Source organism: Centroberyx affinis, unplaced genomic scaffold, assembly GCF_046629955.1.
Source record: "Centroberyx affinis isolate AG114_WGS23_722 - 3 ecotype Tasmania unplaced genomic scaffold, CSIRO-AGI_Caff_v1 ptg002978l_1, whole genome shotgun sequence".
NCBI classification, from domain to species: Eukaryota; Metazoa; Chordata; class Actinopteri; order Beryciformes; family Berycidae; genus Centroberyx; species Centroberyx affinis.
Window position 1 is genome coordinate 232062 of NW_027281085.1, and position 17939 is coordinate 250000.

At 41.1% G+C, this 17939-nt stretch overlaps 2 protein-coding genes across 2 annotated transcripts in view; one reads left to right on the forward strand and one right to left on the reverse strand.

The window, feature by feature from the left end:
• Positions 1-230: 230 nt before the first annotated feature.
• Positions 231-5577, reverse strand: LOC139658864 (gap junction alpha-5 protein-like). The gene is made up of 6 exons (XM_071537036.1): positions 5509-5577; positions 4810-4974; positions 3710-4012; positions 2508-2573; positions 1719-1867; positions 231-720 (listed from the first exon to the last, which is right to left on the reverse strand). The coding sequence occupies exons 1-6, from the start codon at positions 5575-5577 to the stop codon at positions 231-233; spliced, it is 1242 nt and encodes a 413-aa protein (XP_071393137.1).
• Positions 5578-16003: 10426 nt separating this feature from the next.
• Positions 16004-17939, forward strand: part of LOC139658881 (follistatin-related protein 1-like) — an 8384-nt gene continuing 6448 nt past the window's right edge. Inside the window, exons 1-2 of the mRNA XM_071537063.1 lie at positions 16004-16094; positions 16607-16681. Of these exons, the coding sequence (XP_071393164.1) occupies positions 16607-16681 (75 nt within the window). The 5' untranslated portion in view covers positions 16004-16094. The remainder of the gene's footprint in view (positions 16095-16606; positions 16682-17939) is intronic.

Genomic DNA, 17939 nt, shown 5'->3' on the forward strand with positions numbered 1-17939 from the left:
GGGGACAAAAGCCGTGTCCCCAATTGGTAAATAGCTGATTTTTGGGTCAGTGGTTAAGGTTAGGGTTAGGTTAAGGTTAGGGTTAGGGTTAGGGTTAGGCAAGTAGTGGTTATGGTTATGGTTAGGGTAAGTCTCCAGGAAATTAATGTAAGTCTATGTAAATACCCCAAAAGTGACATAAGTAAGACTGTGTGTGTATGTGTGTGTGTCCATCTGTCTGTCCCTCTTCTCTAAACAGCGAGGTCATCAGTTCGGGTTCGGCTGCTGGTTCCGCTGGTTTTGCTGAATCGTCGTTTGTCCTTCAGAAAGAGTCCTCCGTTCTGGCAGAGCACCAGCCCACCTGGACCGCCATTTTGGATCTGAGGGCAGCCAGCTTCCCTGCTCCCAGGGCTGTAGCAGTCAGTCTCACTCCTCAGGTAGCCGCCATTTTGGATCTGACTGTATCCAGCTTCCTGCCCGCCGGGCTTGTAGCAGCTCGCTTGGAGGAAGTTTTCCTCCACGGAAGCGGCCATTTTGTGCCTCTCAGCGGCCATGTTCTCAGAGTTCTGCTGGCTGGCCAATCGGTGGTTGGGGAAGGGGAGGGGCAGGAAGTGGGTGGAGCCAATCACGCACTGGCTGAAGTCTGGGGGCGGGGTTGACGGCGGCGGAGGAGAGATAGAGAGTTGTCGTGCCAACGGGGCGTCGCTGGGGGAAACGGCCTTCCCTTTGGTGAACATCCGCCTGCAACAGAAAATACAACTCCAGCCAGTCAGGTAATAGGAGATTGGCTAATAAAACTTGGCTTTAAAGTCCCAGTGAAACGGCATTTTGAGAGCATCTTCCATCCTTAATGTGATGTATTTACATGGGGAGGGATCATTCAAAAATGTAAATCGATGGACTATCAGTTAGGGAGAGAAAGGCAGTTTTATTTGAAGGGAGGGATAGAGGGGCGGGATTGTTCAAATATATGATGGTTTTATTAGTTGGAATTTTTATTTACACCTAGTGGTACAGCATGAAGTAACTATTAAAGGTACACTGTTTTCCAGGAAGTAAAATAGGTGTATGTATATGATGACATGGAAAAATTAGCTAACAATGTGAAAAAGTCAGTTTTCATTTCTCATTGGGACTTTAATTCCTGGAAGTAAAACCTGAATCACTGGAGGCTTAAAATAGTTCCAGACCCCTTGGTGTGGGAACCTTTTTTAGATGCCGCAAGAGCTTTGTTTACATCCCATTTGCAAGGAGCCGCCCTACACACACACACACACACACACACACACACACACACACACACACACACACACCTACACACACACACACACACACACACACACAACCATGTACATCTATCATTATGAGGACCTTCCATTGAATACAGTCATTCCCTAACCACTAACCCTAACCCTCAACACTACCCCAAACTCATCTGCTATTGGCTGATCTTTGGTGCGAGGTGATGTCACCTTCTATAGAGTGTGGTTGGTAGAGAGGTGGTTACATCACCTGGCACCAAAGATCAGCCAATAGCAGATGGCCATTTCAGTAGCATGCTTTTTACCATTAGATGTCAGGCTTTACACAGATTTGGGTTTGGGGTTTAGTTATACTCTTTAACCCTTGCTCTAACCTAAACCTGTTTCTAATTCTAAAGATGCAAAAATGTCAGAAGAACGAAGAACACACACACACACACACACACACACACACACACACACACACACACTTCCTACCTGCAGCAGTGTCTCCATGCCAGGTGCTGCAGTTCCAGCACACTGAGGGCCAGAGAGACGGCAGATACAGTCAACATGAAAACTATGAAGACATTCTTCTCCGTCGGTCTGGAGACAAAACAATTTACTGGATGAGGACACGGCAGGGTCTGAGAGAGAGAGGGAGGGAGAGAGAGAGAGAGAGAGAGGGCAGGAAGGAGAGAGAGAGAGAGGGGGGGGGGCAGGAAGGAGAGAGAGAGAGAGGGAGAGATGGGGGGAGGAAGGAGAGTAAGGAGTGAGAGAGAGAGGAGGGGGGGGAGATAGAGAGGAGAGAAGGGGGGAGAGAGAGAGGGAGAGAGAGAAAGAGAGAGGGCAGGAAGGAGAGAGAGAGAGGGAGAGAGAGAGGGAGGGCAGGAAGGAGAGAGAGGAGAGAGAGGGAAGGAAGGAGAGAGGGGGGGAGAGAGGGAGAGAGAAAGAGGGTAGGGGGAAGGAAGGAGCGTGAGAGCAAGAGGAGAGCGAGAGAGAGAGAGGGCAGGAAGGAGAGTGAGAGAGAGAGAGGGGGGAGAGAGAGAGGGAGAGAGAGGAAAGGAAGGAGAGAGAGAAAGGGAGAGGGGGAGAGAGAGAGAGAGAGAGAGAGAGATGAGAAGTGTGTTAAGACAAGTATGTTGACAGAAATATTTGCTAATTAATACATGGCTTGATTAATGGCTTCATTAGCATAATTGGTTTAAAATATCATGATGATCATGGCAGGACGTTTCAAACATTTAAAAAGTGAATTAAAGACAAGTTAATTTTTTTTCTGTTTACCCTGCAGATGTACAGAGAATGGAGGAAGATCCCATACAGGAAGTACTGCAGACACAGGAACACCACCTGCAGGACCGGCCAATCACAGTCAGCTGGATTCATTCATCTATTCATGGTATGGCACATTGACATTTTTTCTCTCTCTCTCTTTCTTGTACTCCCTCTGTCTGTTTCCATCTCTCGTCAATTCATTTTGATTCATAACGCTTTGAAATATCGTCATGAAATCTCCTAAAATAAATGAATAAATGATAACAGGTATTTCTTACACATAAACACAAACACATTGTAAAGGACATCATAAAATACAGGAGACTTATTGAATTTAAGGGATCTGAGAATGGATGTTTGACATTTTACATTCAAATGAGCCTTACTTTAACAGTTTAGGTTTCCCTTTCAGTAGCTTCAAAAGGAAGAACACTCAACCTGTAACCTAGTCATACTCTTTCTCTGGTCAGTCTAACTCTGTGTTCATGTAGCAGAGTAAAAATATTCACTTGAATACAATTATTCAAAATTGTCATGGTGTTGTTACATGTTATAAATTGTGTTATTACATGAAGAAAGAGTAAACTGCAGCTTGTCATATCAGTGTGCCTAAAAAAACATGGAATTTCACAGAATTTCACTGAATTAAATTCAACTCAAATTCCATTTCCTATTCCTGAGTTGAATTGGAATTGATTAGTTCATTCATGAATTGACCCCAACCCTGCAGTTGTAGTATTAATAGCAGTACTTTACCTCCATGATGCTGCGTATCAGTATACTCAGTATGTAGGTCTGTAGCAGTATTAATAGTAGTAGTAGTTGTAGTATTAATAGCAGTACTTTACCTCCATGATGCTGCGTATCAGTATACTCAGTATGTAGGTCTGTAGCAGTATTAGTAGTAGTAGTAGTGGTAGTATTAATAGTAGTATTTACCTCCATGATGCTGCGTATCAGTATACTCAGTATGTAGGTCTGTAGCAGTATTAGTAGTAGTAGTAGTTGTAGTATTAATAATAGTACTTCACCTCCATGATGCTGCGTATCAGAATACTCAGTATGTAGGTCTGTAGTATTAGTAGTAGTAGTAGTAGTAGTATTAATAGTAGTATTTACCTCCATGATGCTGCGTATCAGTATACTCAGTATGTAGGTCTGTAGTATTAGTAGTAGTAGTAGTAGTGGTAGTATTAATAGCAGTACTTTACCTCCATGATGCTGCGTATCAGAATACTCAGTATGTAGGTCCGTAGCAGCGCTCCCTTCAGACGGATGCGACCTGCTGAAGAACCGTCTCCCTTCTCCCCTCCTCCTTCCTTCTGTCCCTTCCTCTCCGGTTTCTCTCCTCCTCCTCCTCCTCCTCCTCCTCCTGGATCTTCCTCTCTCCCTCCCCCCTCCTCTCCCCCCTCCTCCTCTCTTCTGCTCCTCCTCTTCTCCTCTCTGCGGACGGTGTGCATGGCGTGGCCCATGTAGATCAGGCTGGGAGTGGACACAAACACTATCTGGAGCACCTGGGGACAGATCAATTAAAAAAAGATATATATAGTTGTATGAAAGATGACGACACTCTGAGTTAAATCGATCAATCCTACACAGATCAGAGTAGATCAAATAACAAATAACTGTCATGAAGACATGTTTCCTTTTCACATCATCTTGTGTTTGATGCAACTGGCGGTATGAAATGTTTTAATGATCAATGTCATTTTGATCCATTAGTGGGTAACTTCCAATTTCATTCTATTCTGTTCTATTCTATTCTATTCTATTCTATTCTATTCTATTCTATTCTATACCACATTATAAAATATTGCCAGTAGCCACAGTCCATAAAAGTGCTGCATCTTTGTCTCTATTTATTATTTGCTGCATTATTTTCAGTATCTTTGGTTGTTTTAATTATTTGTTGCTGTAATTATTTGTGTTATTATCTGTACCATCTATTTTTCTTCTTTCTTCTTTCTTCTATCTGTATCTTATTCTCTGCTGCTGTGACAACCCATTTTCCCTATACAGGGGTCATTAAAGTTTTATCTGATCTGATCTTTTTTTATTCTAATTACAAGGTTCAACATATCAGGATAGTAACAACTGCTGGTTTAATTTCATTAATAGAAAATATTGAAGCTTGAATAAATTATCTTACTTTCTGTATTACAAGTGGTTTCCCCCCTCCCATTATTTTGCTTGTATTTTGGCCAATTTGGGAGTTTCCACCTTTTTACATTTCATTAATACAGACATTTTATGCGGCCTGGCTTACTCTGTTCTATTCTATCACATTACATTACATTGTGCTGTGTATTACCCAGTATCTTATGTGTGCTATCGGGAAGGCCCGGTCGTAACAGACGTTTTCGCAGCCTGGCTGATCCGTGTCGCAGGTGAAATCTTCCTGCTCGTCTCCCCAGGACGACTCAGCAGCCGTCCCCAGCACCAGGATACGGAAGATAAACAGGATGGTCAGCCACACCTGGAGGGTAAAACACACAAATATAGAGAGAATATATCAAACCCACATATCAAACAATACATAATTAAATACTGTATGTAAAATAATGATTACAACAACTGCCTTAGTACAGGACTTTTTGGATAGGACTTTTCAAAAATGCTATAAAATAACTCAAGTCCTAAAAAGATGAAATAACTGAAGAGAAAAAAACCTTTTTGCAGTCTTCCATGACTCAGTTATGTTATTATTATAAAATTGTTTTACAGCATTTTGTGGCTCGTGCAAAAGTTCTATACAAAATCCCTTATACTAAAATAAACTTTACATTCTGTTTATAATAGGAAGAGTCAGCTGCCAAGGAAGAAGATACACAAAATACACAAAACAAACAGGATGATTAGGAAATATATGAATGTTTTATTTATTTTGAGTGTGTATTTGTGTGTCTGTCTGTGTCTCCCTCTTTCTCTTTGTCCTGTGTGTGTGTGTGTGTGTGTGTGTGTGTGTGTGTGTGTGTGTGTGTGTGTGTGTGTGTGTGTGTGTGTGTGTTACCTTGCCAATGGAGGTAGAATGTTCCTGTACTTCCTCTAGGAAGTTTCCCAGCAGGCTCCAGTCTGCCATAGCCAATCACAGTACAGCTGTCTGGATGTTGCTCACCAGTCGCACTGCAGGTACGGGATTTTAACCTGAGGAACAGAAGACAGGTGGGTCATACGGTGCATTCAGGGACTTCTCGTAAACTCAACAACTGGTTTATTTTAGCACAAGACAAACTGGTATGAGATGATAATGTCCAGGTATTTGTTTACGTCAGAAAAGGTAAGATCCAATGAGATGTGACTTAGCAAATCAACTGTATTATTAAACCGCATGATGACCACTCTGACTTTATTTATGATATGACAGTAGGTCAATATCATAAATCTGCTGATGTTTCATGGACAAAACTACAGGCATTTTTGTGTTTTTCCAGCCCAAAAGGTGAAAAGGTGGAGTAACAAAATGTTAAACAGAAAATCCAGTCCCAGATACTCTTACACTGTTATTTATGATAAATCTGTGATGTTCAATACGTTCCAGGAGTTATTCTGAAGTCTTTGTAATCTACTTTTTTGGTGTACCCACTTTCCTTCAGCCTGCCTCGTCTACTTCCGTTTTCCTCCATTTCCCAGAATGCCTTTCGTCCGCCCCCGCCAGGGTTTTTCCAGTTGAGTTGAGCAGAGCTGTTCTTTTATTATCTTGAACCTGTGACCCCTCTCCAGCCCGTCCATGACCCCATTAATAAAAACGTCTGTGCCCATGTCTCAGTTTAGCCCGAGTCTTGGTTCCCACACTCCCTCTGTCTGTCTCTGGGGAAGGAAATCTAGACATCTACAGTAAACACACCCTCACACACACAGTGACCACACACTCACACACACTCACTCACTCACTCTCACTCTCACTCACTCAGTCACACACACACACACACACACACACACAAATACATACAGATGTTTGTGTATGTATATGTGTATTTATATACTGCCAAAAGGCACAGGACTGTTTCCAGCCTCTCTCTAAAAGCCCCAAAAAACCCCAAAAACAATCTAGCAGTAAGATCCCTTTGATGAAATCGCCATCAAAACCCTGTGAGGAACGTCATTGGCTAAGGCACTGAGCAGCAACTATCAACTACTATAGGCTGATTTTAAATGTAGACCTACCTACATCTGCTTCACTTCCTAGATGTCCACAGTATTTAGAGATTAATTTTGGATTCGTTTAGGATTTTTTAAAGGAGCAGTTGATATGTGTTGACTTTTAAAGGTCAAATCCTCCCTCTGATACTCTACACTGTTATTTATCATCAATCTACGATGTTAACCGCATTCCAGGAGTTATATTGTGATGACTTGTGATTTCCTACATTTCCCAGAATGCCTTTCGACAATCCCCAGAGAACAGATGTGAACTTGTTGCATTCAGCTGTGGGTTATACGTGTAGGAGGAGAGAGTGATAGCGATACCAACAGCATAGTAAGAGCAAGAAAGCAAGTGTTTCTCCAGTTGAGGAAATGTACGAGTTGCGTCCCTTACTCAAAACACAACCTGTCTTGTAGCTGCAGTGCATTCTGGTCTATTGAGGCTGCTGTCAGTGGAGAAATTGGTCTCTCTGCCTCTTCTACGATGGATTTCTCCCGGTATGATTGTTGAACTTCGGAGCAAAAGTCCACACCGAAGCCCTCGCTCTTTGATTCTCAGGGACTGACACCAAAGCCTGACGTTTACTGTTAATGTTTTAGATGGATGAAACATTTTCTGCCATCAATCTCCATTGTAGCTGCACTGGAAATATCTCAATGTGGAATCATGTCATCTAAATTTAGAAAAATACACCACCAAACAATAAAATGAACCGAGAAATGCGAGGTACCTCACCAAGAGTTGTTTTCTTTTAACAGTGTGAAAGTCTTTTCGGGTGGATTGTGTGAACAGATATTCGTTGCTGCTGGAATCACGTTACTCCTCTACTCTGTCTCCCTTTCTGCTTTCCCACTGTCTCAATAAACAAAAGTAAAGGTGCTAAAGGTGAGAGGACTGCGCACTCTCCTTTTATAAAAAAAGTTATTAAATTAGTGATTTTTGTGATGGATTCATAAATGAAGGACACAGACTTCACCTCATGTTAGCTTCAGCCACCAAATGTGAAGAGCAGAGTTTCTGTTGAAGAGTTTCTGCATTTTTAAACAATTCCCCTTTATTTGATAAAGTTACAAGATAAAGTAAGATTAATTTATTTTGTCCCTGGGGAGAAATTTGTCTTGGAAATCAAAGCCGCAGCACCCAAGACATAAAAACAGTCCATGAAATTAGCAACACCAGCTGCAGCCTGGGATGGAAAAAAACTCTCATCCTCACATGATAAAAGACACGTCATGCAAGCAATCCATTAGAACAGTGGTTCTCAACGTGGGGTCCGGGGACCATCAGGGGTCCTTGAGGGGGTTCCAGGGGGTCCCCAGAAAGTTGAATGAATTGTTAAACTTCAGCATTATTTCATTTACAAGAAGTTAACTCAATTAGAGAATGTAGAAGAATGATTAGTTTCACTGTTATCCCTCAATACAGATGGGAATTCTGGACAAAATCATATCTAACAGTAAAAATATTCTCAGATTTGGGTCTGAGAGACAAAATTTCATAAAATGGGGGTCCGTAGCCCTAAAGTGTACTAAATTAGGGGTCCTTGATATGAAAAAGGTTGAGAATCACTGCATTAGAACACCTCACACACACAGTTTACTTAAAATATCTAAAAAAAATCCTACCATTCTACCGTTTTAACGTCACTTATCCTGTTTGTCTGACAAGAAAACTACTTAGTTGTAAGAAACCCACAGGCTTCGAACTCCACCCTGTGTGTGTGTGTGTGTGTGTGTGTGTGTGTGTGTGTGAGTGCATGTTTATGTCTTTCACAAGTGCTCCTGGCATCATTAATAACAATATTACTTCCTTGTATAGACTTTCTCCTGACCTTTGTATATATGTGTGTGTGTGTGTGTCTATGTGTGTGTGTGTGTGTGTGTGTGTCTGTATGAGTGTGCAGCATGTCTGTGTCTTTGTGTCTATGTGTGTGTGTGTGTGTGTGTGTGCCCAGTATCCAGCTCTCAGTATTGTTCTACATCCTGTCTTGATAATGGGCACAAACACACACACACGCACACACACACACACCGGTTTCTACTGTGTTTTTTTTACAATAGAGAGGATGGACTGTTGACATCGCTCAGAGCTGAGGATGTTTTTAATCTGATATGAAGCTTCATAAACTGTTACAAAGTGCTTCACAGACAATAGAACATTAATTGAAAAAGGTCAATAAGATAAACCATTTGAATGTGAGTCAAGAATTAAAGGCAGGGTTAAATAAGAATAAAACAGGAAAATACAACAATAATTAAATGATTCTGAACAAAATATAGAAAAGTTTGTGAAAATGATCTATAGATGAGTTTGAAGAACTATATCCGTAATATGGGGCTGAATTAAAGCTTGACAAACTTATTAGATCTTGTTAAAATCTGTCACAGTTTGTCATTTTCTTTTCTTTCCACACATTTTATTTATTCATTTGATTGTTCAATAATGTTTTCTTTTGTAAATTAATTCTTCATTTAAAGGCATAATGTATCCCAGATTTAGTCTGGGTTTCAATGGAGAGTTTTAGTGTCCCATGATGGTCTAAATGCTGTTTCAGAGGTTTTTCCTCCCTGACAAGAACACCATTCTGGGGGAAACATGGAAACACTGAATACTTGTCAATTTCTGGCATGAAAATGGTCAAATTTAATAATATTGATTATCAAAATGTTCACGAAATGGAAACACAAGACTTTCTGTTGAAGAGTTTTAGTTTCAAGTTGAAAGCATTGTGTTGGTCAGACTACTAACCCTTACCACCCACCCACCCACACACACACATACACACACACACACACACACACACACACACACACACACACACACATACACACACCAACCCAGTAACCTTACCTGACACAGGCTGTAGATGCAGGGACCTTCTGGGGACAGTGGACTCCTGAAAGTTAGAGACGCTTGCGACTGAGAAAATAAGTAAGCAAAAACGAGTAAAGTCGGTTAAAGCAGATGCGTCACACTCTCTTCCTCTTCTTCTCCTTCTTCGTCTTCCTCAGCAGCTACCGTCGAGGAGCCTCTGAGCAAGGCACGTCACTGCAGTGGAGATCTCCGGTGGCCAGCAGCAGCTCCTAGTCGTTACTGTGTGTTAAGTGTGTGAGTGTCGGCCTCTGTTTGCTCTGTCAGTGGCAAAATAAAGATTAAAAATAAAAGATCCACAAACAATGAGTGTTCCTCCAGCAATGCCTCTCTCTATGTGTGTGTGTGTGTGTGTGTGTGTGTGTGAGAGACAGTATACAAGCTTGTGAGAGTCCAAATGTCCTCTAGTTGTCTTCACTGTATGATTGCATCCTTCCAGTAGAGTGTGTGTGTGTGTGTGTGTGTGTGTGCCTGAGAGTTGAATCCAAGTTGCATCTGAGAACTTCTTTCCGAACTTGAGAGTCAGACAGTCAGACAGACAGACAGAGAGAGAGAGAGAGAGAGAGAGAGAGACGTGTCAATCAGTCAGTCAAGGAGACAGAGAGACAGTCAGTCAGTCAGTCAGTTAGTCAGAGAGGCAGCAGGCTAACAGACAGTTTTCCAGTCGGACAGATGAGATCGCAGTGTCCAGAGGTCTGAACTGAAGTGTGTGTGTGTGACTGTAGTTTGTACCAGTCTTGTACCCCTCCTCCTCTTCCTCCTCCTCCTCTCTCTCTCTGTCTCTCTCTCTCTCTCTCTCCACCATCTACAGAGGAAGTCACACTGGTGCCTTGCTGCCTGCTATTCAACTCCTATATGTGTGTGTTTGTGTTTGTGTGTGTGTGTGTGTGGTATCTAGCATCTAAAGGAAGTTAGATATTGTATTAGGACACAATGGCAGCAGGTCCCAGTCCTGCATTCCTCCCTGTCTCCCTATTCTTCTCTGCTCTGAATCTCTCTCTCTCTCTCTCTCTCTCCCCATTTCTCTTTCAATTCAGTGACTTCATCGGCATGACTGGGTACAAAATTAAATTCAATTGTCAAAACCCACAAACAACAGTTTACACATGTTGAGATGATTAATTATTTGGCTTGAAAACACTTACCATACAATAGTACATAATCCTAAATATCAGTTCAGTTCAGTTCAATTCAACTCAATTCAACTCAATTCAATTCAATTCAATTCAATTCAATTCAATTCAATTCAGTTCATTTCAGTTCATTTCAGTTTAATTCAAATGAACAGAACAGGTTAACCATGTACAGTTTTATGCTTTATTTGATCATTTGCTTGCGTCCCTTAATGTGTTCTACATTCAGTAACTTTTTTTTACATCAGTACATTTTGCAACTAATATTTCACCCGCAGGTGAAAATAAATAAATGAACTGAGGCAGTTTTTGATCTCACCCTCTGTGTGAGTGCATGACACGGACATGAACCCCAAAACGACAAGACAGATGTGAATCTTTCTCCAGGCTAATCAGCATGGAGAATTCTTTTTATTTCAGGAGAACATGGGACCGTCTTAAGTGCAGTGTGTGTGTGTGATGATGTGTTTGATGGTGTGTCTGTGTGTGTGTGTGTGTGTGTGTGTGTGTGTGTGTGTTGTAGCGAAGGAAAAGTGTTTCCCTCTGAAGTTGCTGCAAGTCATTTGAAGCAGAGTTTAGGCCATGTGACACAAACAAATACTAAACAACCACAATAACCATGGTGTGGTTTATGCCAAATTTAGAGAATTTAACACTGTGAGGGCTAAAGAGGTGAACGTCACTACAAGTTTAATTGTGATAAAACCGGTCCTGTGTTAATTTAATTTAATTTTGGATTAACACTCAAACTGCCGCCGCTCGGCTCCTCTTTAACGGATTTGCATGAAATTCGGTAAGCAGGCCTCTGACTGAGATCCTGCTCAGTTTCATAGTGAGGCTGATAACTTCCTTTGAGGTTAAACTGGGATAGAACCCATTGGAAAGTTGCAGGAAAGTTGCATTTTCAGCTCAGTAAAGGCCTTCGCTGGCCAGTTATGACCTTTTCAGTTGAACCATTTAACTGGAATTATGCTTTTCAAGAAGTCTGTGTGACGTTAGAGGGTTGGTAGATGAGGCTCTATCTTGTTCCAAACTCCTTAAAGAATAAGGCTGGTGTTTTTTAATGCATTGCTTACCGTCAACAAATCCTATGAAAATAACAAAATCAGCAATGAGTCTCGTCCATGTAGCCCGGTGCCCAATGCAGCCATATCCCAGCAGCCATAGAACTCCATTGTATTAAAAAAAACTGTTAAAAACACGTCAAAGAGCCATGCTGTTGCTCTGGGCAACATATTTCATCATCGTGATGCACCGGGCCGGCCGACTTTTTCCTCAAACAACTTAATAAGCCGGCTGTAAACACTTTGCGATCTCCGGAAAGTAGTTCCGTATCACCGAAAATAGTCCCCGCCATAATGAAGAATTTGTTCCCATTTGAATTTGATTTGGTAATAACTACAAAAGCCTGACTTTTCGTGGTAACAGTTAGCGATTTTTAAAATGTAAACTATGTCTTTGTGAGCTGTATTTACAGGTTTTTAGCTTACAATTGGAGTCAATGACTTCCGGGTTGACAGCTAAAAACGATATGTGATGGGAAGTCAGAAAGTAACGGGAGTAGAGCAAACGCTTTGTTGATTTTGTTATTTTCATAGGATTTGTTGACGGTAAGCAATGCATTATAAAACACCGGCCTTATCCTTTAAGTTGATTATATCTTTGGCCTGACCCATGCAGTTGTCACAACCAAACTTTTTATGTAACATTTTGCTATGTCTTGATGTGAATGTGAACATATTTTTTTTTTATTTTTGTCACAGTCTCTGTACAGAAAAAGCCTTAAGAAGTATGAGAAATCTATTTTGCATGTGCATTACATTTCACAATGATTACATAAACTGTCATGGACTTCTGGGAGATTTTGTAAATTTCATTGGATGATAGTGGTAATGTTACTTATCTGATTTATACGAAAATAATTAATTTAATTTAATTTGTAGACAGCTTGTCTATGCAAATCCTATAATAGTGCAGTTTGTGTTTATTGTTAAAAATGTAAAAAATTGTTAAAGTCTTGGAATATTTATGTTTGTAACCCTGCTTTTAATTCCAGTCTCATACTTTTATAGTTATTTATTTTGCTTATTTGAATTATTAATGCTTTATTATTTGTGGTGCACTTTGTAACCCTGTTTGCTGTATAAATAAATTTTAAAAAGTTTCATCAAAGTGTTAAAAACATCAGTGTTACATACAGCGTACTCTGTATGTGTGTGTGTATGTGTGTGTGTGTGTGTGGGAGCCCGTAGGACTAGTAATGAATCGTCTCTTGTTCTGTTCTGAGAGAAAAAGATGGGACAGAAGATAGTGACAAAGAGAGATGGATAGAAAGAGTGTGTGACAGAGAGATGAAAACAGAGAGAGAGAGAGAGAATGACAGAGAGAGAGAGAGAGACAGAGCGATGGATAGAGACGGAAAGAAAGAGAGAGAGATGGAGGGAGTGTGTCGGGTGTAAGAATGAAAGAGTGTGAGCAGAACTCTCATTCCTGTCAGCATCTCCTCTCCTGTTCTCACACCCCGTATCAGAGTATGTGTGTGTGTGTGTGTGTGTGTGTGTGTGTGTGTGCATGTATCACACCTCTGTTATCATCTTGCATTAAGTTCACGAGAAGAGTGATAACATACCTTCCCTTAAATGAGCACACACACACATCTCTCACACACCTCACACACACACACACAGACACTGGCTGACCTACTCATTCTATATTTAGGTAGCGCTCCATTGGTGTAACAGGGCACACCAGGAGGGTGGGTTTATCTGTCCCCAGCACCTCCTCTGACACCAAGACTGACAGTCACACTGGAGGAGTGGAGACAGAGAGAGAGAGAGAGAGAGAGAGAGAGAGAGAGAGAGAGAGAGAGAGAGAGTGGTGAAGAAGGAGGTGTAGGTAGAGAAGGCAGCAGGTTTGGAGGTAGCAGGTTTGAAATGCTGGTAATCAATAAACTAAATGGATGAACACCAGCACACTGTCTTCACATATATTAAATTATATTTATTATTAAAAAGCAACGTTTTGTTCTATGTGACCTTGATCAGGTAACTGAGAAAGACGGCTTGTGCAATTGGGGACAAAAGCCGTGTCCCCAGTTGGTAAAAAGCTGATTTTTGGGTCAGTGGTTAAGGTTAGGGTAAAGGTTAGGTTTAGGCAAGTAGTGGTTATGGTTATGGTTATGGTAAGTCTCCAGGAAATGAATGTAAGTCTATGTAAATACCCCAAAAGTGACATAAGTAAGACTGTGTGTGTGCACTTGAGAGAGTGTGTGAAAATCTGAGAGAAACCAGCAACATGTCTGCTCTGCCCTCTGCTGGTCACAGTGCCACACTACAACATGAATAGCCACAGGCTGACAGGCTGAGTGGGGTTTAATGGATTGCTAACAACACTTTACATTACAAGGGTCTTATTCCAGAGTATTAACCAAGGTATCAGCCTGTGGAAACGTACTTTAAGAACAGTATAGTACTGAATAAGTGCTACTCTGTAAGTATTAAAAAAAATCTCCAAAATACATTTCATACTTACAGGCATTACACTTATCCAGCGCCTTCAAAAAGTATTCAATCCCCGTGACCCTTTCTGCGTTTTGTGATGCTGCAGCCGGAAAACTAAAATAATTGAAATTTTTGGTCAACAATCTACACAAAACACCCCATAAGACAAAGTGAAAACATGCTTTAAAAATGTTGCAAATTTATTGATATATGAAAAACAGAAAAATCTCATTTAAATGAAATACTCACCCCCATGAATTGAATTGAATTGAATTCACTTTATTAGCATGAAAGTTTACAAACAACGTTGCCAAAGCATGAAGGTACAGAGTGTGTGTGTGTGTGTGTGTGTGTGTGTGTGTGTGCGTGCGTGCGTGCGTTTTTAGCACTCCATCATATAATGACTATCAATAGTAATAACAGTTCAACAATAAATAATACATTCAATAAAGCAGAATCAAAAACACAACACATTGGTCAATGTGTGTGTGTGTGTGTGTGTTCATTTCTAATGTTCTAAACTGGTTTTCTGTTGAGCGTTCCTCTGAATCCCAGATGAGAAAGAGTCTGCAGCTCAAATCATGAACCCGAACCCTAGCAGCTGAATTCACTAACGTTTTGAAAATGTAGTGCGTAGAAAGTACAGATTTTTCTTTTGAAATGTAGTGAGTAAAAGTAAAAAGTCTTCAGTGAAAGAAAAACTTGAGTAAAGTACAGATACTTGAAAATCTTTTCTACTATTTTCTACTACTTTTCTCTATTTTTACTTTGTTACATCCCACCTCTGGGCTTCACTACCATGCAGCGCAATGGGCTGGATCACACTATCAAATATTCTAAGCCAGATTTTAATTGGAATTTGGACATTATAAAATTTCATTTTGATTGCATTGTCCAGGTGACCTGGTGTCTGTTTTCCTGACATCTGGCCTTTTTTTTTGGAACACCATGATGTTGGTCTTTTTCAAATTGACTGCCAGGGCCCATGCAGCTCTGGCAGTAGCGGTCCAGCAGGTCCAGTTGCTGCTGTAGTCCCTGTTTTGTGGGAGACAGCAGGACTAGATCATCTGCATAGAGCAAGAATTTGATTTCTTTGTCCAGAATAGAAAGAGGCCCGGGGCGGCGCTTAGGTCCAGCTGCTCTGCAAGTTCACTGGGCAAAGGATTCAGTGTGTTTGTCTCCAGTCTTCACACTGTATCTACTTGTCATATACATACATTTAATAAGGTTGTGTACTTTGCCACCTATCTCTCTCTCTCTCTCTCTCTCTCTCTCTCTCTCTCTCTCTCTCTCGCTCTCTGTGAACTCATTGACTGACAGTTTTGTTTCAGGAAGGTTGCTCTCTCTCTCTCTCTCTCCTCGGCTGTGTATCGCTGTCTGAACATGTCAGCTGGTCGCGTGCCTTTAACTTATCATTCCTCAAGAAGACAACTAATATATGTGTGTGTGTGTGTGTGTGTGTGTGTGTTCAGTGTGTGTTCAGTGTGTGTGATTCGGGGGGTGGGAGTGGTGTTTGACTCTGGACAGCTGGTCTCTTTTCTCTCCTTGCATCCCTCCTCCCCTGCACCCACCCCCTCCTCCTCTCTCTCTCTCTCTCTCTCTCTCTCTCTCTCTCTCTCTCTCTCTCTCCTCCTCCTCCTTTTTCCCCTCTCTCCTCTCTCTCTCCTTTCATAACTCAGACATTGTCCTCTTGTAGAGCAAAGCAGACGGCTTCACTGAACACTGGCTGGATATATACTCACTGACTGAATGGATCCAGACTGACTTATTCAAGACTGACTGACTGTTTATTTGGATATAAATTGACTTATTGATTTCTTCAGTGCTGACTGACTGTTCATAGACTAACCAACAGCGGAGTGATTCATTGGATACAGACTGTTTGATTGGCAGGCCGTTTTAAGGCTAACTGGATATTTATATTGACTGTCTGGTTTACACTGGCAAGGTACAGCTGCTCTGCTTTATTATTATTAACATAATTATTATAGTTTTTATTATTAGTAGTAGTAGTTGAAGCATCAATGATATAAACAGTAATTTTACAATTAGTATTACCGTATTATTATTATGCAAACATATTATATTGGTCTTGTATTAATATAATTTCATGATTGTTTAAATCAAAATTTATTTTCCTCTCCTCTTTTCTTTCTTCTCTTCTCTTCTCCTTGTTTCCTCTCTTCTTCTTGTTTCCTCTCCTCTCCTCTCCTCTCCTCTCCTGTCTTCTTCTCCTCTCCTCTCCTCTTCTCTTCTCTTGTCTTCTCTTCTCTTCTCTTCTCTTCTCTCATCCTTGTTTCCTCTCCTCTTCTCCTTGTCTCCTCTCCTCTCCTCCTTGTTTCCTCTCCTCTTCTCTTCTCTTCTCCTCTCCTCTCTTCTCCTCTCCTCCTTGTTTCCTCTCCTCTCCTCTCCTCTCCTCTACTCTCTTCTCCTCTCCTCTCCTCCTTGTTTCCTCTCCAGATGAAGACTCTCTCTCTGCTCCTGCTGCCGTTGCTCCTCTCCTCTCCCCCTGTCTCCTCCTCTCCTCTGGCCAAGGTAAACTCACAGCTGAGAGACTTTTACTTTTACTCAGACAGTTTTACTGAAAACAAAACATCAGGTGATTCGTTAGATGGCACGGTTACTTTCATTACCCCCAACTTACTGTAACACTGAACAACTTTTGGTGCGAGAAAGCTGTCCAGTGATGATGATGATGATGATGATGATGATGGTGGTGATGGTGATGGTGGTAATGATGATACAGTCAGACATTTAAACAGACAGATTTACATTTAGACGTTTCTGTTTCCAGACTGTTTCAGTGTAGTGTGAACAAAGTGATGTGAATTTACACTTTAATTGCCATTTAATTGACAGATGGGAAATTGTTTAAACGACTAGTCAAAAAACTAGAAATCATAAATCTGTTTCCCAGTCATTATCTGACAGCCAAAATGTCTGTTGCCTGTTTTTCTATCACATCTGAGTGAATGTCACATTTTTTTTTATTAATAATGTGACTATTGTCAATGCTGCAAGTGAGACAATAGTCTAACTAAGCCGTTTACATGAAAATGATTATGAAAATGTTTAAAAAATGCTTTGTCATCAAGGAGTTCCTGAAAAGGTGACACTTTGAAGACGCAAGGTGTTCCCCTGATAATAACAATATGTATCTGTGATTATACTTACTTTGACTAAGAGCGTGATATGAATAGAATCAGAGGATGGTGTTTACATGGGCTCTACAATCACATTGTTGATGTATTCGTGGCCATTTCCACTAATGTATCCTTTAATAATAATGCATTGCACTCACACTTTCATGACGACAACAGGAAGACATTACCTTTCTCAAATATAAACCAATCAACTTTGCACCAAATAGGAAACAGACAAGAGAGAGCGGGGCAAAATAAAATAAAAGGAAAAGGAAAATCAGGGCAAACCGCTGTAAACATGGGAGCGCTGGCAGGTAAATTGACGACTCGAGTTAAAACTATTTCTGTTTTCAGAGTTGACTTCCGATCTCACAGTGTAAATCCATCACAGGCCGTCAGTCAGACAAGACAAATGTTGGGGGGGGAAACACCTTAATGTGGAATATCCCCTTGAGTGTTTGTGTGTGTGTGTGTGTGTGTGTGTGTGTGTATGTGCGGGGCTGGGTCAAGGGGTAAACGTTTGGGAGAGGTGAAATGATGAAACGTGAGACGTGTTTTGCTCAGAAAGCTGTCGGTTTGTCAGTGAGTTATGTTTTTTGGGGGAACATGCTTCATGTTGATCGAGAACTACAGTGAAGCTGCACACACAC